At 39.9% G+C, this 27,713-nt stretch overlaps 1 protein-coding gene across 3 annotated transcripts in view; it reads right to left on the reverse strand.

Moving 5' to 3' along the window:
* LOC131956524 (proto-oncogene tyrosine-protein kinase ROS) overlaps positions 1–18,010 on the reverse strand; it is a 68,456-nt gene extending 50,446 nt beyond the window's left edge. For all 3 annotated transcript variants that reach the window (XM_059321019.1, XM_059321021.1, XM_059321018.1), the window contains exons 1-2: positions 17,863–18,010; positions 8,437–8,496 (exon numbers count right to left, since the gene is read on the reverse strand). In XM_059321019.1, the coding sequence (XP_059177002.1) occupies positions 8,437–8,496; positions 17,863–18,003 (201 nt within the window). In that variant the 5' untranslated portion in view covers positions 18,004–18,010. The remainder of the gene's footprint in view (positions 1–8,436; positions 8,497–17,862) is intronic.
* Between the last annotated feature and the right edge of the window lie 9,703 nt (positions 18,011–27,713).

A 27,713-nucleotide genomic window follows, 5' to 3' on the forward strand; every position in this document is an offset into this window, starting at 1 on the left:
TGGCAGTCGATGTATTTACCCACAAGTTATTGAAGGTGGCAGTCGATGTATTTACCCACAAGTTATTGAAGGTGGCAGTCGATGTATTTACCGAAAAGTTATTGAAGGAAGGTGGTAGTCGATGTATTTACCCACAAGTTATAGAAGGTGGCAGTCGATGTATTTACCCACAAGTTATTGAAGGTGGCAGTCGATGTGTTACACTAGTACCCACAGCAAACCATCGCCTCTAAGACATCATTCCCGTTACAACCCGTTACATTCCCGTTACAACAACCCGTTGCAACCCGGGACAGCCAACCCTTACCCCCGGCCGGATAATTACTCGCACATCGCGTGTCTGTCGGCCATCTGTCTGAGCGCCACCCTTCTTCCCCGGGCTCATCTCCCTACCCCGTGCATCGCTATTATGAGTGTCAGAATTTTCCCGTCGGGCGGAAAGTTTGTATTTTCAGAATTTTTTATTTTTTTAAAAAGGAGTTTTCAAAAAATAAGAAATTAGCAAGAACCGAAACAAAATTACTATATCTTAAAGAGGGTACATTATAATTTTTTTTTCTTAGTTCTTAAAACGAGAAAGAGAGATAGAGAATAGTTGGTAAGCGAAATTATATTATTATAGAATATACATTTATAACATAGTGGATAAGTATGTAAAGTATCATCTCGAATCGTACGGTCCATTGGGCAGGTGAAGCAGCGTTCATATGAAGGGATAGTGTAGTCACCACTACGTCTAGCCACACTTTACTTTCCCTTACTAACGTGTCATGTGCCTTTAGGGCTGGGTAGGCTCAGGGACGACCAACGGACTCAAGCCCGGGATTCGAACTCAAAACTTTCGAGTTAGCAGTGGAACGATCCACCATCCGACCAAGCCTTCCCTCTCTATTACATAGAATACTAAATTATTTTATTTCAATATTGAAACCACGGATAAATAGAATGGACGCGCGTATTAGATCCTCTATCTGCAACATAAAGGCGTCTTGTTAATGAACTATTAAAAACATCATCAGAAGCGCGCGCTACTAATTAGTTGTTGTAGTTTGTGGACAAAAGCCACGTATTCCAGTTACAAACTCTCAAAGATAAAGATTGATTCAACAAAGGATTGAATGATTGTTGCTGATTTGTTGGGAGTATATTGTGAGAAGATTGTTATATAAAGATGAGATAACTTCCCACGCCAACAATATTACAACAATCAATTGGACAACACTTGATTATACAATATGATTGAATATGATTGAATATGATTGAATCTAATCGATTCTCAGTTAACTTAAATTCCTGAACTATTATACAATCAAACAATCAGCCAAAACTACTGACACAATCTCACAAAAAAACCACTCACATAAGTACACAATCAACTCAAACCACTGATACAAACATAACATCAACTTAAATAACTGACTCAGCTATAAAAGGAACTCAAACTCACACAATCATTTTGTGCACATAGAGTTTACATATCACCCCCATTCATTCAACCATCATTTCAACCCCTGATTAACTCACAAAAACATCGGTTCCCTACCCAACGGTACAATTTAAATCCCCGATCAATTCACACTTCCACTCCATCGTGTACACAAATCACACAACAATTCAAATCCTTCATTACTATTACTACATCAGGCCAATGGACAACTGGTAAAAAACTGAACATTAAAAATTGAAATTTTTAAAATTATGTCACAAACCTCGATTCTATCACAGATCAAAAACATTTTTTTATAAAATAATTTTCTGCACTACACTGCACATCACTACATTATACTATACTACACTAGACTCATTAATTGACACATTTGTTTATCACCTACTCCGTCATACAACAATTTAAATCTTTTATTAATTCACACATCCATTTATCCCCTACTCAATCATACAATTTAAATTCCCCATTAATTCACACATCCATTGAACCAATACTCCGTCATACAATAATTTAAATCTCCCATTAATTCACACATCCATTGATCCCTTACTCCGTCATACAATTTAAATTCCCCATTAATGCACACATCAACTGAGCCCCCCCCCCCCCTACTCCATCATACAACAATTTAAATCTCCCATGAATTCACACATTCATTGACCCCCTACTCAATCATACAGTTTAAATTCCCCATTAATGCACACATCAACTGAGCCCCCCCCCCTACTCCATCATACAACAATTTAAATCTCTCATTAATGCACACATCCATTGACCCCCTACTTCATCATACAACAATTTAAATCTCTCATTAATGCACACATCAACTGAGCCCCCACTCCATCATACAAAAATTTAAATATTTCATTAATGCACACATCAACTGAGCCCCGCACTACATCATCCAAAAATTTAAATCTCTCATTAATGCACACATTAACTGAGCCCCCACTACATCATACAAAAATTTAAATCTCTCATTAATGCACACATCAACTGAGCCCCCACTACATCACACAACAATTTAAATCTCTCATTAATGCACACATCAACAGAGCCCCCACTACATCATACAAAAATTTAAATCTCTCATTAATGCACACATCAACTGAGCCCCCACTCCATCACACAACAATTTAAATCTCTCATTAATGCACACATCCATTGACCCCCTACTCAATCATACAGTTTAAATTCCCCATTAATTCACACATCAACTGAGCCCCCACTCCATCACACAAACCTCCCGTCCAGCACTAAACCCAATCATCAGCCCAGTCCCCTAAAGCCTGTAAAACCCCCGAATAAGTCTAGAGCCGCAGAAGCCGAGTGTGCAGATCTAGGAGAATCTATGTTGGAAGTCAGAGGACAGTCGAAGCAGACGACCGTTTACTTTTGACATTTTAAAAAGGGCGTGACGTAGGGGAGATAAATCGCGTGTCAACAATCCCTGGCCAGTTGACATTTTCTTTCGGTGATGACTTCCTGTTAAGCTCCACTTGTTTGGAGTTAGCTCCCTTTGCTTAGGGTTAGCTCCCTTGTTTAGGGTTAGCTCCCATTTTTTAAAAATAAAACTTATTTAACTTGTTTCGAATTGTCTTGTTTGTTGCGTTAGGATGGCTTAAAATGGGATTTATTTGCGAGGACTGAAATGTGCAGACAAGTTGTAAGCGTTGGAATTCCAGAATAATCTGGTCAAGTTTGAGACATCACGCCCTCCCCGAGCGTCCTCAGCCTCGGCTTAGTGGGGGCAGCTCAAGGCTTATTTGTGCATGCTTTTTTTGGGGGGGGGGGGGGTGGGGGGGGGGTGGGGTGGGGGGGGGTAGGCTCAAAGTTTAGTGTGGACAGTTGGGGTGACCGGGACACGAGCGGTTGGTGTGAGAGAGAAAGTTGGTGTGAGAGGGACAGAGGTAGTTAGTGTGACACAGAAACACAGTTGATGTGAAAAAAAAAAAACAGTTTGTGTGATTGACAGAGGAATATGCTGATGCAGGATTAGGAATTTGTCATGGGGTGTATATATATATATATATATATATATATATATATATATATATATATATATATATATATATATATATATATATATATATATATATATATATATATATATATATATATATATAAAGAGATGAGTTGTGTATGTAGGGGGGGTCTAACTACCCTCGCCCCCATGTGTATAACATTAGTGACAGAGAGAGACTTACGCCTGTGACTACGTATTTTTCCAGGATAAAAACATCGCTTCCCCAATTATTGACAATTAAGGCGAATAAATTTTAAAAAATGCCACGGCGAACTTCATGTTACAATTTTAAATCAAATTAAAGTAAAGAAAAAAAAAATTGAACATTTTCACAAGCTTTGAATTACGGTAAATAAAAAATGTAACACATTTTTAAAAATCTTCTTTTACTCCATTTAATTTAATTTTTAAATCTCGGTGTGGATTCTGGCGCTTGAGCTTAAAGAAATAGACAACTTCGTTGTTTTAAAATTACTTTAAAAAGGTTTTGTTAATACATATTTGATTTTAAAAATCGAAAGTTTTTTACCATTAAAAAATATTTTCCATGATTTTTGTTGTCTATTGTTTAGTAGACTCGCCATTTTGCTTTTTGAGCTTTTAGTAAGTGTGGGGAACAGTAAATGGTTTCAGTCTGATTTGTCGGTCAAAAAAGTGTTTGGTAGCTCATGCGTTAATATGTCAGGAAAACTGACAGTTATTTCAGCTGGAGATGGGGGGGGGGGGGGGGGAGGGTGCCAGACAATTTGGACAATGATACTCGACTATGAAGGTACCACTATCAGACACTTTGGACAGTGGTACTGGACTGTGAAGGTACCAGACTGGACAGTAGTACCGGACTGTGAAGGTACCAGCCACTTTGGAAACGTAAACTGGACAAGAAAGGTGTTAGGTCAGTCAAACAGAGACAGAATAGACAGAGCCTGTTAATTGGACGAGTTTAATTAGGTTGGTTTGTCTCAGTTAGGTGGATCAAGTTAATTAGGTTGGGCAGAGTCAGACGGGTTGAATAGCGATAATGCTGTTGATTGGGTCCGTCGATATTGATGTGACTCAGTCCTCTTTACTCGTTGTGAAAGTAAAAAATTCCCTTAACGGTCAATTGAGCTGACAAAGTAGAGTTGATGTTTCTCGACCTCGGTATATGAGGGAATGGTGTGGTCAGTACTACACCCAGCTGTCTTTACTTTCCTTAACTTTCCACTAGCGCTACCACCAACCCAATTACCTCCACCGCCACCACCAACATCTCCACCACCACGACTACCACCTCTACCACCACCACCACCTCTACCACCACCTCCACCACAACCACCACCACCTCTACCACCACCACCTCTACCACCACCACCACCACCGCCACCACCTCTACCACCACCATCAACACCACCAACACCACCACCGCCACCAACACCACCACCGCCACCACCTCTATTACCACCATCAACACCACCAACACCACCACCGCCACCAACACCACCACCGCCACCACCTCTACCACCACCACCTCTACCACCACCACCACCACCGCCACCACCACCACCACTGCCACCACCTCTACCACCACCACCACCACCACCACCACCAAAGCTACCACAACCACTACTACCACCACCTCCACCACCAGCAGCAGCATCCACCGAACGTGTGTGTCACCGACTGACGATACATCACCACTTGCTAGATAACCCGCTAATTTGCTCTCACAGACCGACCCGTGGCAATCCTCTCTACGCGATTTTTAACCAGCTAGCAGCGTGAGCACACACACACACACACACACACACATACACACAAAGAAGTAACATCCCCACCCCTCCCTCCATCCCCACCTTTACCCCCAACCCATCGCAGAAGGGCGTCCTCATCCACCTCCTCCCCCACCCGTCGACCCCCACCCCCACAGCCACTGGTCTGTCAGAAGATTCAACAAGTTTTGGCTTAGGGCGACTGGGTGGGGAAATCGTTATTTTCCTTGTCTCATCAATATTCCCAACACCGGGCTCAACATAAGAAATAATCCCAACTTTTTTTTTTCCGCACGCAGAAATTAAAAATAATCCGTGATTTTAACTTCGCGTTGAAATAAAAAAATAAAATAATCTTTGATTTCCCGTTTGGGGTAAAAACGCATAATAAATGTGATTTTTTTTTTACGTCAAAAGTCAAATATTAGCATGGGATTCTATGTAATGTCGAAATGTAAAATATTAGCATGTGATTCTATTTAACGTCAAAAAATAAAATATTAACATGGGATTCTATTTAATGTCGAAAGTAAAATATTAGCATGTGATTCTATTTAACGTCAAAAATAAAATATTAGCATGTGATTCTATTTAACGTCAAAAGTAAAATGTTAACATGTGATTCTGTTTAAAGTCAAAAATAAAATATTAGCATGTGATTCTATTTAACGTCAAAAAATAAAATATTAACATGGGATTCTATTTAATTTCGAAAGTAAAATATTAGCATGTGATTCTATTTAACGTCAAAAATAAAATATTAGCATGTGATTCTATTTAACGTCAAAAATAAAATAATATTCTATTTGATGTTTTATAAAGTCAAACCAAGGATCCAGATTAAAGATGAAAACCAGAATATAATCTAAAAATCAGTTTGACGATTGAAATCAAAGGTTACAGAACGCAACAATGTAAATGATAAAACTTTAAAGTCTTTATCTTTTTGACTCTCAAGTAGGCCTAACCGATTTCCCTTTACGTTCGCAACTAACATAGAATCTGTTGTTTCACGCATGGTGTAAAACAAAAAAAATTCTGATTTTAAATTATTTTTTCCGCTGTATTAAAACAGAGAAATCGTACTTTAATGCTCGTTTTCTAAATGAAGTTAAACTCAGCTGTACATTTTCCTATTACGGCAACATACAAAACAAAATATGTCGGAGTTTTGTAGGCGTTTGTTCTAGTTTATTTGTATCTCTGTATCTCTTTCTATAGAAGCATTGCTATGGCGTGCAACACATACACCATTATAAGTTGTGACACCCCTTTCCGCCAATAGCATTATAAGTTGTGACCGCCACATTCGACACTATAATCTATGACCCCCTTCACCCCACATTAAGCACTATAACCTATCACCCCCACATTTGGCACTATAATCTATGACCCCCCTCACCCCCACATTCGGCACTATAATCTATGACCCCCCCTAACATTAGCACTCTAAGTTGTGACCCCCACATTCGGCACTATAATCTATGACCCCCCCCCCCTAACATTAGCACTCTAAGTTGTGACCCCCACATTCGACACTATAATCTATGACCCCCCTCACCCCCACATTCGGCACTATAATCTATGACCCCCCCCCCCCCTAACATTAGCACTCTAAGTTGTGACCCCCACATTCGGCACTATAATCTATGACCCCCCCCCTAACATTAGCACTCAAAGTTGTGACCCCCACATTCGGCACTATAATCTATGACCCCCCCACACACCCACTAACATTGGCACTATGCGTTGTGACCCCCACATTCAGCACTATAATCTGTGACCCCCCCCCCCCCCCACCAATAGCATTATAAGTTGTGACTGCCACAGCTAGCTCTACAACCTACGACCCCTCACCCCACCCCCCTCATATTCAGCACTTTAATCTGTTTGCGAATCTGTGTTTAAAAAAAGAATTTTTTTCCTGTGGTCTTCCCTGTGTATCAAGGATGTTTTTTTTTTTTACTTTTTTTTCTCTTTCTTTTCAGGTCAGAAGCCGGACAAGATTCAATTACATGGGAAATAATCAGGTTTTTTTTCTCTTTAGTTCTTTCCCTTGACTTGAATGTCAAATGATCCCAGATAGTTCAATAGAAGCATTTGCCGGGTGCCATTTAGACACGATCTGTGTGTCGGAGGCAGGACTAAAGAGAAATTAGTTGCGGTTTAGGACTAAACTTGGATGTAGTTGTTGCAGGACATTTGATATCTTATGGGACTTTGATAGGACATCAGATAAACGGCGTCCCGGGACCTATTCAGGACACTAAAATAAAAATAAAAATGTGTTTTGGGAGTAATTTCGGACCCTGAAATAAAAAAGGCTTTAGGACCTATTCCGAACATTAAAAGAAGACGAAAAACATTCCGGGACCTTTCTTATGACCTAAAGTAGGTTTTCGTAACATAAATGGACAAACGTGACTGTTTGACATTAGGACTAAATGTAAGTAAACGTCAAAGGTAACTGAGCGGTTTGATAACAAAAACGTGTAACTAGGTAAAATATCTTTCCGGAAGTATTGGTCGGCCACACCCCCACACCCACATCCAAGTATTATAAGCCATTTTTGACACTAAACCAAACATATTATAAGTCAAGTATGACACGGTGACCCCACATAAGTACTGTAGAACAAAATGACCCCACATAAGTCTTGTATGACCCCCACTTAAGTCCTGTAGGACAAAATGACCCCACATAAGTCCTGTAGGACAAAATGACCCCACATAAGTCCTGTAGGACAAAATGACCCCACATAAGTCCTGTATGACCCCACATAAGTCATGTAGGACAAAATGACCCTACATAAGTCCTGTAGGACACGATGACCCCATATAAGTCCTGTAGGACAAAATGACACCACACAAGTCCTGTATGACCCTACATAAGTCCTGTAGGACACGATGACCCCACATAAGTCCTGTAGGACACGATGACCCCACATTAGTCCTGTATAACAAAATGACCCCACATGTCCTGTAGGACAAAATGACCCACATAAGTCCTGTAGAACAAGATGACCTCACATTGACCCCCATATAAGTCCTGTAGGACAAAATGACCCCACATAAGTCCTCTAGGACAAAATGACACCACATATGTCCTGTATGACTCCACATAAGTCCTGTAGGACAAAATGACCCCTCATAAGTCCTGTATGACCCCACATTAGCCCTGTAGGACAAGATGACCAGAGTTCTAGACTTACCTGTTCGACGCTGCAGGTACTGTCGCAGAACAAAGTATTCCCGGCATCGCTCAAAGCGTTCTGTGGAAGAAAAAAACACACATTTCTTTAGCATTTGAAGCCGTAACTCCAGGTAAGGTAATTTGATGTCTGATAATTAGCCGTCTCGTGTGGTACTCGCCTGAGTAGCGCAACAAACTTTGGCTTTCATGATATGTTGCTAGATGAGGTTGGTAGCTTAAATAAATGTTGGTGTTTTACGTGGTGGATGGTGTGTGGTGGGGGGTGAGTGTGAGGGAGTTTTGAGGGGGGGGGGAGAAGGCGAGATGTGGGGGAGGGTGAGGTGGTGAGATTTGTGGGGTGTGTGGGGGTGGTGAGATGTGTGGGGGTGTGAGGTGGCGAGATGTGTGGGGTGAGGTGGCGAGATGAGTGTGGGGAGAAGCGTGTGAGCGCGTGCGATGGAAAGTGTGTGGTCGAGGTGTGCGGAGGGATGTGTGGGGGATATGTTTGGAGGAGATATGTGGTGACATTATTTGTGTGGGGAGAAACGTGAATGTGTGCGGTGGGATGTGTGTGGTGGTTTTTGGTGGAGGGATTGTGTGTGTGGGGATGTGTGTGGAGGAATATGTGTATGGGATGTGGTTAGGGGAGATCTGTGTGGTGACGTCGTGTGTGGAGAGATGTGTGCGTGTGTAACGAAATGTGTGTGTAGCGACTAAGTGTGGTGTGTGTATAAATGTGTGTGTAACGGTGTATGTATGTGGAGTTAACCACAACGAATTGACCAGGTCTAGGGGCTGATGAATTCTTCATGGCTGGGGATTAATGCAAGATAACAAGAGAAGGTTTGGCTTAGGCGGATATTCTATGGGGGGAAAGGGGGTCGGGGTCGGTCAGACAGTAGGTCATGGGGCAGTGTGGACTGGTCAGACAGTAGGTCATGTGGCAGTGTAGATTGGTCAGATAGTAGGTCATGGGGCAGTGTAGACTGGTCAGATAGTAGGTCATGGGGCAGTGTGGACAGGCCAGACAGTAGGTCATGGGGCAGTGTGGACTGGTCAGACAGTAGGTCATGTGGCAGTGTAGATTGGTCAGACAGTAGGTCATGGGGCAGTGTGGACTGGTCAGACAGTAGGTCATGTGGCAGTGTAGACTGGTCAGACAGTAGGTCATGGGGCAGTGTAGATTGGTCAGACAGTAGGTCATGGGGCAGTGTAGACTGGTCAGACAGTAGGTCATGTGGCAGTGTAGACTGGTCAGACAGTAGGTCATGGGGCAGTGTGGACTGGTCAGAAGATAATTGAATATGAAATATCAGGCTTGATATTTTCGGGGGGGGGGGAGACTAAATTTTTTCGGTGGGGGGGGGGGGGGGAAGGGGTAGACTTTTTTCGAAGACATGCCTGGAAGAAACTCTGAACTAGCTTTATCCCCCCCTTCCCCGCCCCATTCTAAACCTAACCAAGATTCCTCCCTAACCAAGATTACTCTACATCAGTAAAGGCTTAGACAAGTTTTACCCTCACTGTTCATTACACACTCTGCTCATTACACACTGTTCATTACACACTGTTCATTACACACTCAAAATTTTCAAATTAGATATCTATGTATATTAGACACAGCTATAGGCTATCAATACTAATTTAATGTACTTGGCATCAAGCACTTGAAATTAATTTAATGATTTAATGTAATTGACATTTAGCACCTGACATCAATAAATTTCTCAGTAAGCACAAGACATTGATATAATGTACTTGGCATTAAGCATGTGTCATTAATCGAAGGTCAGAACATTATCCTAAGTACTAGACATTAATTTAACGTACTTGTCATTAAGCACTTAACATTAGAACATTTGTCAGTGAGCACTAGACATTGATATAGTTTACTTGTCATTAAGCACTTGTCATAAGTACATTTGTCAGTAAGCACTAGACATTGATATAGTTTACTTGTCATTAAGCACTTGTCATAAGTACATTTGTCAGTAAGCACTAGACATTGATATAGTTTACTTGTCATTAAGCACTTGTCATTAATCGAAGGACAGAACATTATCCTTAGTACAAGACATTATCCTAAGTACAAGACATTATCCTAAGCACTAGACATTATCCTAAGTACTAGACATTAATAAAAAAAAGGCCCTTGCCAATTCTCCAAGTGCCTGTCATTAATGTAAGCTCTTGGCCTAATTATGAACGACTTAACACCGTTTAGCACACCTGGTTTTAACCTGATCACCTGACATCACCACTTGACAGCACCCCCCCCCCCCCCCTTACACATTTGATGTTTTTAACCTAACCCACCTGACCATGCTTTAAGTAGACCCTACTTGATACTTCTCTACGCCCTTTAAGTTATGCCCTACTCTCATGGACGCTTGAACTTTCTTTACAACCTTGACATTGCTCTACGCCCTTGACATTGGATTATTACCGTTCACGTCGCCCTTGCTCGCTCTTTCTTCACACTTGACATAATTTCACAACGACCTTGACATTGGTCGACACATTCGACATTGTCCCCCTTGACCTTACCACCGCTCCCTCGCTTTACATTATTCTTGGTCCTCGATATCTTATTGATCTAACTTCCTGTCAATTTTCTACAGAATTATCCCACATTTGCATAACAAATAAAAAAAAAAACGTCATCCGGGCCGGGGTTTGAAGAAAATATCATTTCCGCTTTAGCCAGCGCCTTGCCAGACTTTCTTAATCCTGTTCCAAAAGTGACACGCCGCCGGGGGCGGATGTTGCAGGTGCCAATGCCGTCACGTCTGATTGCGCATGGGTCATCTGGACAAGGTGTTGCTCGACGCTTCATTGGCTTCAGGGGGAGAGAACCCCCGTCGCAAAACACGTGTCAGGGGGAGAGAACTCACTCAACACCTTTTGTTAACAGCCTTGTCTTGGGTAACACCTGGACGTAACAGGAGTGGGCAGGTGAGCTAATTTCTTTTTTTTTTTTTGCTTCATCCACCCCTTCCTCTCGCCGCACCGTACCCCCAGCCACACCCATACCACCCCCCCCCAGCCACGCCAAAATATTACCGACGTGTAAACAAGCACACAGCTGTGGTTTCGATCAAAGGCCTTCATCAGAGAAGTCAATGGTATTGTTTGGTTGCGGTAGATGGTACTCACTTAGTTACGCCAGTAGAGGGGGGGGGGGGGGGGGAGGGGATGGGAGGGAATCTCTAAAACATGATGCACCCCGTGCTCCCCTCCCTCATAATAAACATTGAATATCTCGAAGCTTTAGTACCCTACGCCCCCTTCACCCCCTACCCCTACTGTATCAGCACGCCCCAAGAACTACAGACATTCCTGTGGCCCCCCATACATGTCTCTGCCAATCACCATAGCACATACATCGCTGTCATGTCGGTATGTTCCTATTATTTTCTATGGTATATCTGAACCTTTCGTTTGGGTAACTCATGCCTGACGAACACGGACCCTACAAAAATAGAATTATAATTCAACCAAATGTAAGAAATACATGGTAATTGACTTCTTCATTTAAGAAAAATGTATATGATTGACTATGATATGTATGCCTTATTATGTGATTATGTGATTATGTCACAAATACGACGCCTGATATTAGCTATATGTGAATCTATGATTAATGTATATCCATTTCAATGACTGTTGTATATCCATTCATGTATCTCCTGTATATTCCTTTAGACAGGTGACTGTTGTATATCCGATTCCGTGATTGTTGTGAATCCATTTATGCGACAGTTGCAAGTCCTCTCACCTGAGACATAGTGCGAGCTTATCCAAAGATCTAACAACGTAGACCTACAACAGGGCTACAGGGATTTGTTCAAGAGAAACATCAGAAGCAGGACTCTGGCCAATTACAATCAAACACACGCACACACATATGTGTGTATATCAATATCAATATATATATATATATATATATATATATATATATATATATATATATATATATATATATATATATATATATATATATATATATATATACATATAAGAACATTTACATATACATTTATACACACACACACATATACATAATTATATATATATATATATATATATATATATATATATATATATATATATAATTATATATATACATATAAGTACATTTACATATACATTTATACACACAGATATATATATATATATATATATATATATATATATATATATATATATATATATATATATATATATATTATGCGCATATATATATACATATAAGTACATTTACATATACATTTATACACACACAGAGATATATATCCACATATATATGTCCATATATCTCCAGTAGGGGTCTCGAGAAGCGCCTGGAATTCGATCCAACCGAAGATAAAAAACATCCGAGTAACGAAATAGGAAACCCATGAAGCGATAATCGCATTGAGAACAGGATTGGAAGCAACGGCCTCAGATTGTAGAGATTGGGGGCGGGGGAACAATGCTCCGTGCTGAGTACTTGTTTCACGGCACTGTCACGTGACTGTACTCGGGGTCACGGCACTGTCACGTGGCACACACTAATTTGAATTGTTATCTGCGATTTTAAGTCATTAACGAAACTATGTATGCATAGCATACATTCGACTAATCGATGATTAGGTAGCTAGTAATAGGATTTCTCGTACGCCATCTCCAAATGCGCATTCTGTTTATATATGCGCGCTGATCTGCGCATACATACGCAATCTCAATTTTCGGCGATTAGAATTCACCACTTATTAGAATCAATATTCATCAGACGAACGCGAGTTGCTCCCCCCCTCTTCTCCCCCCTTCTCCAAAAATGCTCAGTCTGTGCTATCAATTTTTTTTTTCTTTCGGCCCTTACGAATTTCTTAAAAAAATAATTGAATCCATTTCTCTTCTCCCCCCCCTCCCCATACCCAACACACACACACACACACACACACTTTCCCAACCATCTTGCCTCACTATATCTTTTCCTGTAAAGATTTATTTTATTTTATTTTTTTTTTATCTAGGAAGGTGTTCTCTTGTACGACGCCTAACCTAGACATGTATATTACACCAATTTCACATTTTATAAAAGCATTTTTACATTGTAGAGCTGATAAATAAATAAATAAATAAATAAATAAATAAATAAATAGCTAAAATAAATAAATAAATAGCTAAAGAGCTGATATATATATATATATATATATATATATATATATATATATATATATATATATATATATATATATATATATATATATATATATATATATATATATATATATATATATATATATATATATATATATATATATATAAACCACAGTTTATAGAGTTGGGTAAAGAGAATTAGTAGGGGCACTACATGCCTACAGAAACAAGTGTGGGTACGAAATGGTGTTAGGGGTTTGTGGGTGTAGGGTAATAGCGATCCAGTGAGTCGATAAATGACATTCAGTGACGCCCTCAAGCGTCTTATTCAAACTCCCCCCGGGTTAGGCCGGGAGTTTATCTTGTGGAGCATCAGAGGGTGGGGCTTAGTGGCTCGCAGTCTTGACCCCCATCATAGGATGGTACTGGGGCTTAGATTCTCGCAAAGTTGTCGCCATCATAGGATGGTAGATCTTAGATTTTCACAGTGCTGCCCGCTCCCCCCCCCCCTCATATGATGATGGAACTTTGATTCTAGCAGTTACTCCCATTATATGATGGTAAAAATTAGTTTGTCGCAGTGTTGCCCCAATCTTACGAAGTTGATCCCATCATGGGACGATAGATCTTAGGAGGATATGATCAAACTGTTGCTCAATAAATAAATATATATATATATATATATATATATATATATATATATATATATATAGTATCGACCTTTTTATTTTAATATTGCGGTGGCCGAAAACGCACTGTTCTCATTAACTTTGTTGATAAACTTGCCATCTAAATGATAAAGTCGTACCAGTGATAAATCACCATGATTCTAATACCATTCCGCTTGAACGCGTTAACAACGGTTCAAGGAATTTCAGGCCAATGCCGAAGTTCCGGCCCAATGAACATCCCATCTGATGGGAGGAGGGCTGAGAATTGAGAACAGCTGAGCAGTCGACACAACACTCCCTGGGGCAACGCGTCAGATCCTAGTTCGAAACCAGCCTTGCACGGGCTAATTGTCCTTATCAATGGCATGGTTTACTAATACCTTAGGCCTAACTTATTTAAATCTAACTTCCCTCAAAGCTCAATCTCCATTTATTTTACGATCAAATTAACAGAAGTGTATATATATACATTATATATATATATATATATATATATATATATATATATATATATATATATATATATATATATATATATATATATAGGCCTATATATATATATATATATATAGGCCTATATATATATATATATATATATATATATATATATATATATATATATATATATATATATATATATATATATGTGTGTGTGTGTGTGTGTATGAGTGTGTGTGTGTGTGTGCGCGGGCATTCGTTACCTGCCGATCTTTTTTAATCGTTTTTATTTTGGTTGATCAAAGGACTTCAATATGTCAATTTGTTTTTAAAATGTAAAACATCCTTAACACATATACTTTAAACTATTTTTAACAAAGCGAAAGGTAAAATTTGTGAAGATGATTAAGAAATTAGCCAAAATTATTTTTTTGGTAAGGTGCAGTTAAATTAAGTCGTCGCCGTAATTACATCACAGGAAAAATAATTTCCCTTTTGCTAACAGGACATTTTTATGACGGTTAAAAATCTCGCCATTACATTAAATCTTTAATGTTTCTAGTAATTAGCGTAATAGCGTAATTGCTAATATTGCATTATCCGCTTTCAACAAAATTATATTGGGCTTGAAAAAGTGCCTTAACGTTTTTCAAAGAAAAATAGAATAATTGTAAAATAAATGTTATAGAAACTTTTTTTTCTTTCATTCAATCAAATTTAGAGCGATTGTATCTTCTGTGAAACAACTATAGAAAAACATTTAGAAGTTGTTTTAAAATTGTTTTGTATTTAACCGTCTTGTTTTCAATTTTCCTGTTAAAAAAAAAAAACAAGAACACGTGTGCAGATGTTGTTGTACTTCAGTAGTTCTTCACACTTAGACGTACTGTTAAGCCAGGAGATAGATGCACATTATAAAAAAAAATTATACACATTTTACATGTATCTGCACGCACACCTGCAAGTGTACGTGTGCATGTACGTATATGTAAGCAAAAAGCCTTCTAAGCGGACAAAGACTGTAAAGATGATTTTTCAGCGTTTTTCTAATTTAATCCCCTAGTCTACATTTGACTATGACACGAATGCTCTAGAAATAACCACTAGGGATGCTTATTTAAATACGACGCAGCTGCTAGGTCGAAACAATAAAAAAGAACATATTTATCATCTACCCTCCCCCCCCACCCCAAAAGTGAACACCACACCACACCCCAACCCCTACCCCAATTCGTTGTATAACAGTCCTTTGGTGCGCCTCTCTTCATTAAGATATCGTAGCCTTGGGACAAGTTTTCTATATCCAAAAGTATGCCTTTTCGTCTACTCTTTAACCATACTGTTGTGTGCTAACGAAGGCCTTGGGTCGAAACATCCACTGTACCTGATATTGTTTTTAAAGTTTTTTGAAGGTACCAAAACTACCTGTTTTAATACTATTATAAGAACGAAATTTTAGAACAGATGTAAACACTATTGTTCATCCCCCCACCCCCCACCACCCCACCCCACCACACCCATTTTTTTTTTACTCCAACCAGACACAAATCCAGACATTTTCTCACGGTAAGTCCATTCATTGGGGGGGGGGGGGGATACCGGCTGGTCAGGTGACCTGGGCAGTCTACTGGTGCTGGGAACGGGCACCTGTTGGCTGGCCGGCTGTGTTGTGGTCCAGGGCTGTCAAGGTCAAGGTTACCAATTGTACGGCCTGGCCGGATGAAGTGGGGGATGGGTTTTTACGGTCGTGTCAGGGTGGGGTTCCGGTCAATGAATAGTCCGGTCCAGGTTTGACCAGGGTGGAACAAATGGTGTAGAACTTTGGGCATGGGAAACAGCGGCGTTGTGAGGTTGGGAGGGTGTGTTTGTGTGACTGCGAGTGTGTGTGTTGGAGGGGGGGGGGGGGTAGGGTAAATTAAATTTCCCCATGGAACAACAAAATAACAATATTAAGTTATAGAATCTTATATATATATATATATATATATATATATATATATATATATACCTATATATAAATAAAGGGCCTGCATATTAATAGGGCCTGCATATAAGGTCTTTAGACCTATCTTCTATCTATAGGCTTGTGTGTATATATGCATATATATATATATATATATATATATATATATATATATATATATATATATATATATATATATATATATATATATATATATATATATATATATATATATATATATATCGGTCTTTAGAAAGGATAACAGTTTGTGAAAACACTTCCACTCCCCATTACAAAATCCTTCTTACGCCACTCAAGGGAGAAGACACGTCATAGAGCTAAGCTGCTTATATGTTCAGGGCTGTCTTACGTGCATTTAGAGACCAAGTAAAATCGGGGACACGCTTTTATTTTTAACAAGTAACTGACCTCATGCCTCAAACCGTAAACAGAATCTCTAACCCTAACTATCATCATTTCCGGTACCAGAGTTAACATTTTTTCTTGGAGGCACGGCCGACTAGAATTCTCTATACAGTAGGAGACGTCCCTAAATTACGTCATTATATTTTGATCGATTTTTTTCTCGAACCTCACCCCCCTTCCGGTGGTCAACTGCCCCACCCCCCCCCCCCCTCCTCCCCCTAACAGCATCACCACATACATCATCACAGACTAAGATCTGATATAAGCAAGTGCGAGAAAAACAGAATCTTAAAACGAAATCTATATGAACAAAGACATATCAGATTTTTGCCTGTCTGGTGAGATTAAACTAACGGTGTTTATTTAGACGAAAATGGAAACTATTTTTGTTTTGTTCTGCAGAATTGTATTAATAAATTGCATGCATAGCCCTATATCAGAATATCAGCAAAAATAATATTACGTGAAGTCACACAATGTCACCTCACCGATGGTCACACGTCACAAAAATTACTAGATCTAGACCCCCCCCCCCCCCAAAAAAAAACAACAACATATTGCATAGATAACGTATTCCGTTGATAACTTTATTTTAAAAACAAATACATTATTTAAATGAAAATAACGTTTCTAAAATGATCCCATAAGCACACTCTACAGACTTAAACGCCGGTGACCGTATTGAGTTATCCAACTGTTGATACTGTCTTTAACGTCATTCTGATCAAGCGCGGGTAATAGAAAGTTTTAAAAGTCTCGTAAAATCACATTAAAAAAACCAAAACAAAAGCGCCGAACTCACCAAATGCTGCTCACAATTTCCCTTGCACGTGCCCAGTATCTCCCTCTGGTCATTAGAAAAAGTTTCACCGGCCAACACAGGAACAACAACAACAACAGCAACAAACAACAATAGAAACAGTGTCGGGGCAAACGTAGGCATGGCTCATCCTATCCCCATGACCATCCGAGAAAAATGCGGTGCTCAAAGCTTTGACTGCAAGGCTCTGCCGTAACTCCTCTCTTCCTATTGGCTGGTTCCTGGTTCGTAGCGTCGCAGCCAGCTTCCCCCCCCCTCCAACACCACGTCCCCCCCACCTATCCTCCTTGCCCCCAACCCACTATCGGCTACCGAGGATGCGAACGCCGTCGAGATGTCAAACTGTTATGGTCACTGCCACATGCGTGGCACTTTTGGGGCGGTCACGTGACCCGGGGAGGTTTTTAAACAGCAGATGGGGGTTAAGTTTAAAAGGTGTGTGTGGGGATGGGGGTGGGGGGGGGGTGGGGGGTCGACCACGCCTAATGAAATTGTAAATTGATACACCTGATACAACTGTTACACGCGTAAAAGTGTGCTGAATGTAATAAAGATCTTATCTGGGCTTAAAATATGCAATAGCTTTTAACTTTAATGTTTTTTAATTAGGGTTTTAAATTTAGAGCAGGTTTGTGGTCGATCTGTATGGCGTGAAGAGTTGAATGTTGTCGTTTTGAGTTCGAATACAGGCAAGAGAGGTTTAACGTGTGAAATATTGTGTCAGTGAATATTGGTGGTGGTGTTCTCTGTCTAAATTTGTGGTGTTGTTCTCTTACTGTCTAAATTTGTGGTGTTGTTCTCTTACTGTCTAAAATTGTGGTGGTGTTCTCTGTCTAAATTTGTGGTGTTGTTCTCTTACTGTCTAAAGTTGTGGTGGTGTTCTCTGTCTAAAGTTGTGGTGTTGTTCTCTTACTGTCTAAAGTTGTGGTGGTGTTCTCTGTCTAAAGTTGTGTTGTTGTTCTCATACTGTCTAAAGTTGTGGTGGTGTTCTCATACTGTCTAAAGTTGTGGTGGTGTTCTCTGTCTAAAGTTGTGTTGTTGTTCTCATACTGTCTAAAGTTGTGGTGTTGTTCTCTTACTGTCTAAAGTTGTGGCGGTGTTCTCTGTCTAAAGGTGTGGTGGTGTTCTCTGTCTAAAGTTGTGGTGGTGTTCTCTTACTGTCTAAAGCTGTGGTGGTGTTCTCTGTCTAAAGTTGTGGTGGTGTTCTCTGTCTAAAGTTGTGGTGGTGTTCTCTGTCTAAATTTGTGGTGGTGTTCTCTTACTGTCTAAAGTTGTGATGGTGTTCTCTGTCTAAAGTTGTGGTGGTGTTCTCTTACTGTCTAAAGTTGTGGTGGTGTTCTCTGTCTAAATTTGTGGTGTTGTTCTCTTACTGTCTAAAGTTGTGGTGTTGTTCTCTGTCTAAAGTTGTGGTGGTGTTCTCATACTGTCTAAAGTTGTGGTGGTGTTCTCTGTCTAAAATTGTGGTGGTGTTCTCTGTCTAAAGTTGTGGTGGTGTTCTCTGTCTAAATTTGTGGTGGTGTTCTCTGTCTAAAGCTGTGGTGGTGTTCTCTGTCTAAAGTTGTGGTGGTGTTCTCTGTCTAAAGTTGTGGTGGTGTTCTCTGTCTAAAGTTGTGGTGGTGTTCTCTGTCTAAAGTTGTGGTGGTGTTCTCTGTCTAAAGTTGTGGTGGTGTTCTCTGTCTAAATTTGTGGTGGTGTTCTCTGTCTAAAGTTGTGGTGGTGTTCTCTGTCTAAAGTTGTGGTGGTGTTCTCTGTCTAAAGTTGTGGTGGTGTTCTCTGTCTAAAGTTGTGGTGGTGTTCTCTGTCTAAAGTTGTGGTGTTGTTCTCTGTCTAAAGTTGTGTTGGTGTTCTCTTACTGTCTAAAGTTGTGGTGGTGTTCTCTGTCTAAAGCTGTGGTGGTGTTCTCTGTCTAAAGTTGTGGTGGTGTTCTCTGTCTAAAGTTGTGGTGGTGTTCTCTGTCTAAAGTTGTGGTGGTGTTCTCTTACTGTCTAAAGTTGTGGTGGTGTTCTCTGTCTAAAGTTGTGGTGGTGTTCTCTGTCTAAAGTTGTGGTGGTGTTCTCTGTCTAAAGTTGTGGTGGTGTTCTCTGTCTAAAGTTGTGGTGGTGTTCTCTGTCTAAAGTTGTGGTGGTGTTCTCTTACTGTCTAAAGTTGTGGTGGTGTTCTCTGTCTAAAGGTGTGGTGGTGTTCTCTGTCTAAAGTTGTGGTGGTGTTCTCTTACTGTCTAAAGTTGTGGTGGTGTTCTCTGTCTAAAGTTGTGGTGGTGTTCTCTGTCTAAAGTTGTGGTGGTGTTCTCTGTCTAATGTTGTGGTGGTGTTCTCTGTCTAAAGTTGTGGTAGTGTTCTCTGTCTAAAGTTCTGGTGGTTTTCTCTGTCTAAAGTTGTGGTGGTGTTCTCTTACTGTCTAAAGCTGTGATGGTGTTCTCTGTCTAAAGTTGTGGTGGTGTTCTCTTACTGTCTAAAGTTGTGGTGGTGTTCTCTGTCTAAAGTTGTGGTGGTGTTCTCTGTCTAAAGTTGTGGTGGTGTTCTCTGTCTAAAGCTGTGGTGGTGTTCTCTGTCTAAAGTTGTGATGGTGTTCTCTGTCTAAAGTTGTGGTGGTGTTCTCTGTCTAAAGTTGTGGTGGTGTTCTCTTACTGTCTAAAGTTGTGGTGGTGTTCTCTGTCTAAAGGTGTGGTGGTGTTCTCTGTCTAAAGTTGTGGTGGTGTTCTCTTACTGTCTAAAGTTGTGGTGGTGTTCTCTGTCTAAAGTTGTGGTGGTGTTCTCTGTCTAAAGCTGTGGTGGTGTTCTCTGTCTAAAGTTGTGGTGGTGTTCTCTGTCTAAAGTTGTGGTGGTGTTCTCTGTCTAAAGTTGTGGTGGTGTTCTCTGTCTAAAGTTGTGGTGGTGTTCTCTGTCTAAAGTTGTGGTGGTGTTCTCTTACTGTCTAAAGTTGTGATGGTTTTCTCTGTCTAAAGTTGTGGTGGTGTTCTCTGTCTAAAGTTGTGGTAGTAATCTCTGTCTAAAGTTGTGGTGGTGTTCTCTGTCTAAATTTGTGGTGGTGTTCTCTGTCTAAAGTTGTGGTGTTGTTCTCTTACTGTCTAAAGTTGTGGTGGTGTTCTCTGTCTAAATTTGTGGTGTTGTTCTCTTACTGTCTAAAGTTGTGGTGTTGTTCTCTGTCTAAAGTTGTGGTGGTGTTCTCATACTGTCTAAAGTTGTGGTGGTGTTCTCTGTCTAAAATTGTGGTGGTGTTCTCTGTCTAAAGTTGTGGTGGTGTTCTCTGTCTAAATTTGTGGTGGTGTTCTCTGTCTAAAGCTGTGGTGGTGTTCTCTAACTGTCTAAAGTTGTGGTGGTGTTCTCTGTCTAAAGTTGTGGTGGTGTTCTCTGTCTAAAGTTGTGGTGGTGTTCTCTTACTGTCTAAAGTTGTGGTGGTGTTCTCTGTCTAAAGTTGTGGTGGTGTTCTCTGTCTAAAGTTGTGGTGGTGTTCTCTGTCTAAAGTTGTGGTGGTGTTCTCTGTCTAAAGTTGTGGTGGTGTTCTCTGTCTAAAGTTGTGGTGGTGTTCTCTGTCTAAAGTTGTGGTGGTGTTCTCTTACTGTCTAAAGTTGTGGTGGTGTTCTCTGTCTAAAGTTGTGGTGGTGTTCTCTGTCTAAAGTTGTGGTGGTGTTCTCTGTCTAAAGTTGTGGTGGTGTTCTCTTACTGTCTAAAGTTGTGGTGGTGTTCTCTGTCTAAATTTGTGGTGGTGTTCTCTGTCTAAAGCTGTGGTGGTGTTCTCTGTCTAAAGTTGTGGTGGTGTTCTCTGTCTAAAGTTGTGGTGGTGTTCTCTGTCTAAAGTTGTGGTGGTGTTCTCTTACTGTCTAAAGTTGTGGTGGTGTTCTCTGTCTAAAGTTGTGGTGGTGTTCTCTGTCTAAAGCTGTGGTGGTGTTCTCTGTCTAAAGTTGTGGTGGTGTTCTCTGTCTAAAGTTGTGGTGGTGTTCTCTGTCTAAAGTTGTGGTGGTGTTCTCTTACTGTCTAAAGTTGTGGTGGTGTTCTCTGTCTAAAGGTGTGGTGGTGTTCTCTGTCTAAAGTTGTGGTGGTGTTCTCTTACTGTCTAAAGTTGTGGTGGTGTTCTCTGTCTAAAGGTGTGGTGGTGTTCTCTGTCTAAAGTTGTGGTGGTGTTCTCTTACTGTCTAAAGTTGTGGTGGTGTTCTCTGTCTAAAGTTGTGGTGGTGTTCTCTGTCTAAAGCTGTGGTGGTGTTCTCTGTCTAAAGTTGTGGTGGTGTTCTCTGTCTAAAGCTGTGGTGGTGTTCTCTGTCTAAAGTTGTGTTGTTGTTCTCATACTGTCTAAAGTTGTGGTGTTGTTCTCTTACTGTCTAAAGTTGTGGTGGTATTCTCTGTCTAAAGTTGTGGTGGTGTTCTCTGTCTAAAGTTGTGGTGGTGTTCTCTTACTGTCTAAAGTTGTGGTAGTGTTCTCTGTCTAAAGTTGTGGTGGTGTTCTCATACTGTCTAAAGTTGTGGTGGTGTTCTCTGTCTAAAATTGTGGTGGTGTTCTCTTACTGTCTAACGTTGTGGTGGTGTTCTCTGTCTAAAGTTGTGGTGGTGTTCTCTGTCTAAAGCTGTGGTGGTGTTCTCTGTCTAAAGTTGTGGTGGTGTTCTCTGTCTAAAGTTGTGGTGGTGTTCTCTGTCTAAAGTTGTGGTGGTGTTCTCTGTCTAAAGCTGTGGTGGTGTTCTCTGTCTAAAGTTGTGGTGGTGTTCTCTGTCTAAAGTTGTGGTGGTGTTCTCTGTCTAAAGTTGTGGTGGTGTTCTCTGTCTAAAGCTGTGGTGGTGTTCTCTGTCTAAAGTTGTGGTGGTGTTCTCTGTCTAAAGCTGTGGTGGTGTTCTCTGTCTAAAGTTGTGGTGGTGTTCTCTGTCTAAAGTTGTGGTGGTGTTCTCTTACTGTCTAATGTTGTGGTGGTGTTCTCTGTCTAAAGCTGTGGTGGTGTTCTCTGTCTAAAGTTGTGGTGGTGTTCTCTGTCTAAAGCTGTGGTGGTGTTCTCTGTCTAAATTTGTGGTGGTGTTCTCTGTCTAAAGTTGTGGTGGTGTTCTCTGTCTAAAGCTGTGGTGGTGTTCTCTTACTGTCTAAAGTTGTGGTGGTGTTCTCTGTCTAAAGGTGTTGTGGTGTTCTCTGTCTAAAGTTGTGGTGGTGTTCTCTTACTGTCTAAAGTTGTGATGGTATTCTCTGTGTAAAGTTGTGGTGGTGTTCTCTGTCTAAAGTTGTGGTGGTGTTCTCTGTCTAAAGCTGTGGTGGTGTTCTCTGTCTAAAGTTGTGGTGGTGTTCTCTTACTGTCTAAAGTTGTGTTGGTGTTCTCTTACTGTCTAAAGCTGTGGTGGTGTTCTCTGTCTAAAGTTGTGGTGGTGTTCTCTGTCTAAAGTTGTGGTGGTGTTCTCTGTCTAAAGCTGTGGTGGTGTTCTCTGTCTAAATTTGTGGTGTTGTTCTCTTACTGTCTAAAGCTGTGGTGGTGTTCTCTTACTGTCTAAAGTTGTGGTGGTGTTCTCTGTCTAAAGTTGTGGTGTTGTTCTCTTACTATCTAAAGTTGTGGTGGTGTTCTCTGTCTAATGTTGTGTTGTTGTTCTCTTACTGTCTAAAGTTTTGGTGGTGTTCTCTGTCTAAAGTTGTGGTGGTGTTCTCTGTCTAAATTTGTGGTGGTGTTCTCTGTCTAAAGTTGTGGTGTTGTTCTCTAACTGTCTAAAGTTGTGATGGTGTTTTATGTCTAAAGTTGTGGTGGTGTTCTCATACTGTCTAAAGTTGTGGTGGTGTTCTCTGTCTAAAGTTGTGGTGGTGTTCTTTTACTGTCTAAAGTTGTGATGGTGTTTTCTGTCTAAATTTGTGATGGTGTTGACTGTCTAAAGTTGTGATGGTGTTCTGTGTCTAAAAATGTGGTGGTGTTCTCTTACTGTCTAAAGTTGTGGTGGTGTTCTCTGTCTAAAGTTGTGATGGTGTTCTCTGTCTAATGTTGTGGTGGTGTTCTCTTACTGTCTAATGTTGTGATGGTGTTCTCTGTGTAAAGTTGTGGTGGTGTTCTCTGTCTAAAGTTGTGGTTATGTTCTCTTACTGTCTATAGTTGTGATGGTGTTCTCTTACCGCCTAAAGTTAGAATGGGTGACCAATGAAAAGGTAGCTAAACCAACTTATCCTCCCCCACCCGGGGATGGGAAAGGAGTATGTTGGGGTGGTTAAGTCCACTTGTCTGTACTTCCTTATAAACTCAAAAGAACAACAAACTAATGCGATTTTATATCTAATACTGCGTTAAAGGAGAGACATACCGCTGAAATTCTGCTTTGATGAAATGTGCCGCTAATGTAATTGTTTAAATTATCGGGCAAGAGAGGTAACCCCCTTTATGTCCGCCCTTGACTGTGATCTCTGGGAGCAAGAATGTCAGGCTAATTACGTTTACTTTTTGAATGTTTGTCTCCTTCACTTTCAGTTTGTGGCTCAAAGCTCCAGCCTAGATGTCCGGCAATAAAATGCCATCACAGTTGCTCTGTGCATAGATTTTTTAGCACCCTGATGAAGGGTAACAGGCTTGTGCTTACCTTTATTCTGTTAAATAACATTATGTGGGTATTTGTGTGGAGATTTCTTAGAGAATTGTTACCACTGATGTGACGACGTTGTAGGATGGTAGGGCGGTCGAATGGTAACCTGAAAGTCTCGAGTTCGGATCTCAGGTTCCAGTACGTGGGGTGTTCCGGAGTCTTCTCAGCTCTGGTGGGTACCTGACTCACGTTAGGAGAAAGTAAAGGCGTCAGTTCATATAACTGACCACATTATCCCTTCATAATCTGAAGTCACAGAAACAGGCGAACTACTCCATGTACCCCATAGATCGCAAGGTACTAAACTTTTTATTAATGAGTGGTGAGGATATTTTGTTTTGGACAATCTATGAACAATCTATGAACAATCTATGAACAATCTATGAAATGAAGTAGACCTGACACAAGAGATACCAAAACATGGACATATTTGGACAACGTATGACTTGATGACTGTAAGTAGATGTAACATACTATGTCGCGAATCAGGCTGACTGTTTCTATAACCTCCGAATACTAAGTTGTTATTTCTCTAGCACGACGCTCTGATACCTTTACTTTCTCCAATTAGAGCCATAAGAACTGGACTCTCCACGAACTCAAAATCAAATGTAAACATTTCTAGGAATGATGTTAAGATTTTTTTTTATAGTTATTATGAAATAGTGTTGTGACGTAGGCTAACTGGTGTTACTAAAATAGAATTTGACTTGTAAAACTTAAAGATAAATGGACAAGCTTATTAATAGAGACTATGCAATAGGTGGTAACTAAATAGAATAGTTTGACCTTGATAGACATTATTGACAACACCAGATGTACAGCTGGGAGTGTCTGGGTGTGTGTATATAATAAGCGGCGATACTTTTGGGTAGGGCGAGACAGAAGATGTGAGAGACAGAAGATGTGAGAGACAGAAGATGTGAGAGACAGAAGATGAGACGGAGAAGATGAAACGATCGGGCGCTGGAATAAAGAGGGAAAGAAAATGGATTGAACGCAGAGACAAGTGTTAGTAGATTGTGAGAGACGGAGTGATACAGTTTGTGGACCTGTGACAGTGGAGGTCTGTTGAGATTCACCTAATTATCTGAACTGTGATTATTCAAGAAGGAATAAAGTAAAGTATATATTATATTGAACATGCTGGCAGAGCGTGTTTCTTTATATCAGGTGGGTGGGTCGGTACCAAATGAGGTGACCACGGCCTAGAGTCGGGAATTCCTAAGCCGCGGGCGAATACCTACAGACAGTAGATAGACACACCTCTGTCGCATTTGGGTGCCGTGAGGAAGGGGTCGCACAAAACCTAACAAAGAACGTCACACGTCTGCTGCTGCACTTGGTCACACAAACACACACACACACACACACACACATATATATATATATATATATATATATATATATATATATATATATATATATATATATATATAGTTCATATATAAAACAGAAGAAAGCTAGGTAACTAAACCGAAAGTTTCGAGTTCAAATCCAACTTCAAGTCAGTAGAAAGTCCCAGAGTCCACCCAGCTCTAATGAGTACCTAACTTATGTTAGGGAAAAATTCAGGTGGCTAGACAATGTGCTGACCACAGTATCCCTTCATATGCTGAGGTCACTGAAACATATGAACTCTACTTCATCTGCCCCATGTGTATTGGGCACACACGGGAAAGAAGTTGATCATAACTGGCTAAGTTCAATAAAAATTCAGGTAAGCACTTGTCTTGTAGCAGGTAACAAAGTAGCACCTTTAATATCTCGACAAAGTGCTAATCAGATTTTTATTCCTTTACACGAGCGCCACTTTGTTCACTTAACCACTCCACTTTTCTACCTGTCTTCTTTTTCTTCTCTTTACCTGCAATGTTTACACTAAATCGTCTTTACTGTATTTTTACTGTGTTTTTCAAGGTGTCATTTTTTTGGTCAAATTTCTTTTATTTTCAATTAGTTAAATTTTTTTTCAATCTAATTTATCTTTTTTTTTTATTGTTTCAGCTTTTTGCAACGTGACAATTTTGTTGAATGTGACAAAATTTTTGTTTAAATTTTTGTCTAATGTGACAATTTTTTTCCCATGAGTTTTGTATATTTTGTCCGGCTCGTATTTATTGTTTCTTAAATTTTAAAGTGTTGCTATTGATATCTAAGGGGTCAAGGTTCAAGTTAATTTATTCTTTGTCATCCTTTTGTTATACACAACACACATCCACAAACAGACAGTCAGGACTACAGTTATTCATATAGAACACGCACACACACACAGACATACAAACACATACAAACCACGCGCACATACACATACAGACAGTCAGGTCTAGAGATATTCATGTTAAGTTAAACACGCACACACACACACAAGCACACTCAACCACGCACATACACACACACACATATATATATATGTATATATATATATATATATATATATATATATAGATATATATATATATATATATATATATATATATATATATATATATATATATATATATATGTATGTATAATAAATGGGGTATGTAACCGTACTGCATATCAGCCTACAAAGTTAAGCCACTGTATGGTATGATGTGTAATTCTATTAGCATAGAACATACCGGATTAAAAATAATATCCTTTTTTAAAAAAAAAGTGAAATCAATATTCAATGTAATGTAACCTTCATGATCATCACAATTTTCATAATTAGTCATCATCAGTGGCGTAGGCAGGTAGGGAGTTAAGGGAGGAAGCGCGTTATAGCCCACCCCCTATCCCGACTCCCCCGCCCCCCCCCCCCCCTTACATGAGCACACACCATGGAACCTAAAAATTAAAATGACAGTTTTTTTCATTAAGTTATGGCAATTGGCGAGATAGTGCTTGTGTTTTAATGCCATCTGTTGCAAAAGTTTGGACGCTCGTAAAACCACAATTTTTGTTTTTAAAATCCGCACTCAATCTATTGTATATAATTAAATATTAAACACACACACACACACATATATATATATATATATATATATATATATATATATATATATATATATATATATATATATATATATATATATATATATATATACAAACTTTTATATAGATATGTATGTAATATTAATATGGAAACATTTTATTTTCAAATCACCTACCCATACCAAAATCCAGCTTAGACAGACTTCTCTACTTAACAGTGAACACCCGCCGATACATACAAACCTAATTAGTTACCAGAACTAACGCACTCTCTGTGCCTGCTTATGCTTACATCGTTTCAAACCATACCCGTTGATGACTAAAACGCTAACTACATTAGGCTGTGCC

The sequence above is a fragment of the Physella acuta genome, unplaced genomic scaffold (genome assembly GCF_028476545.2).
Source record: "Physella acuta isolate Inbredline_101_S28 unplaced genomic scaffold, ASM2847654v3 ptg001157l, whole genome shotgun sequence".
NCBI lineage: Eukaryota > Metazoa > Mollusca > Gastropoda > Physidae > Physella > Physella acuta.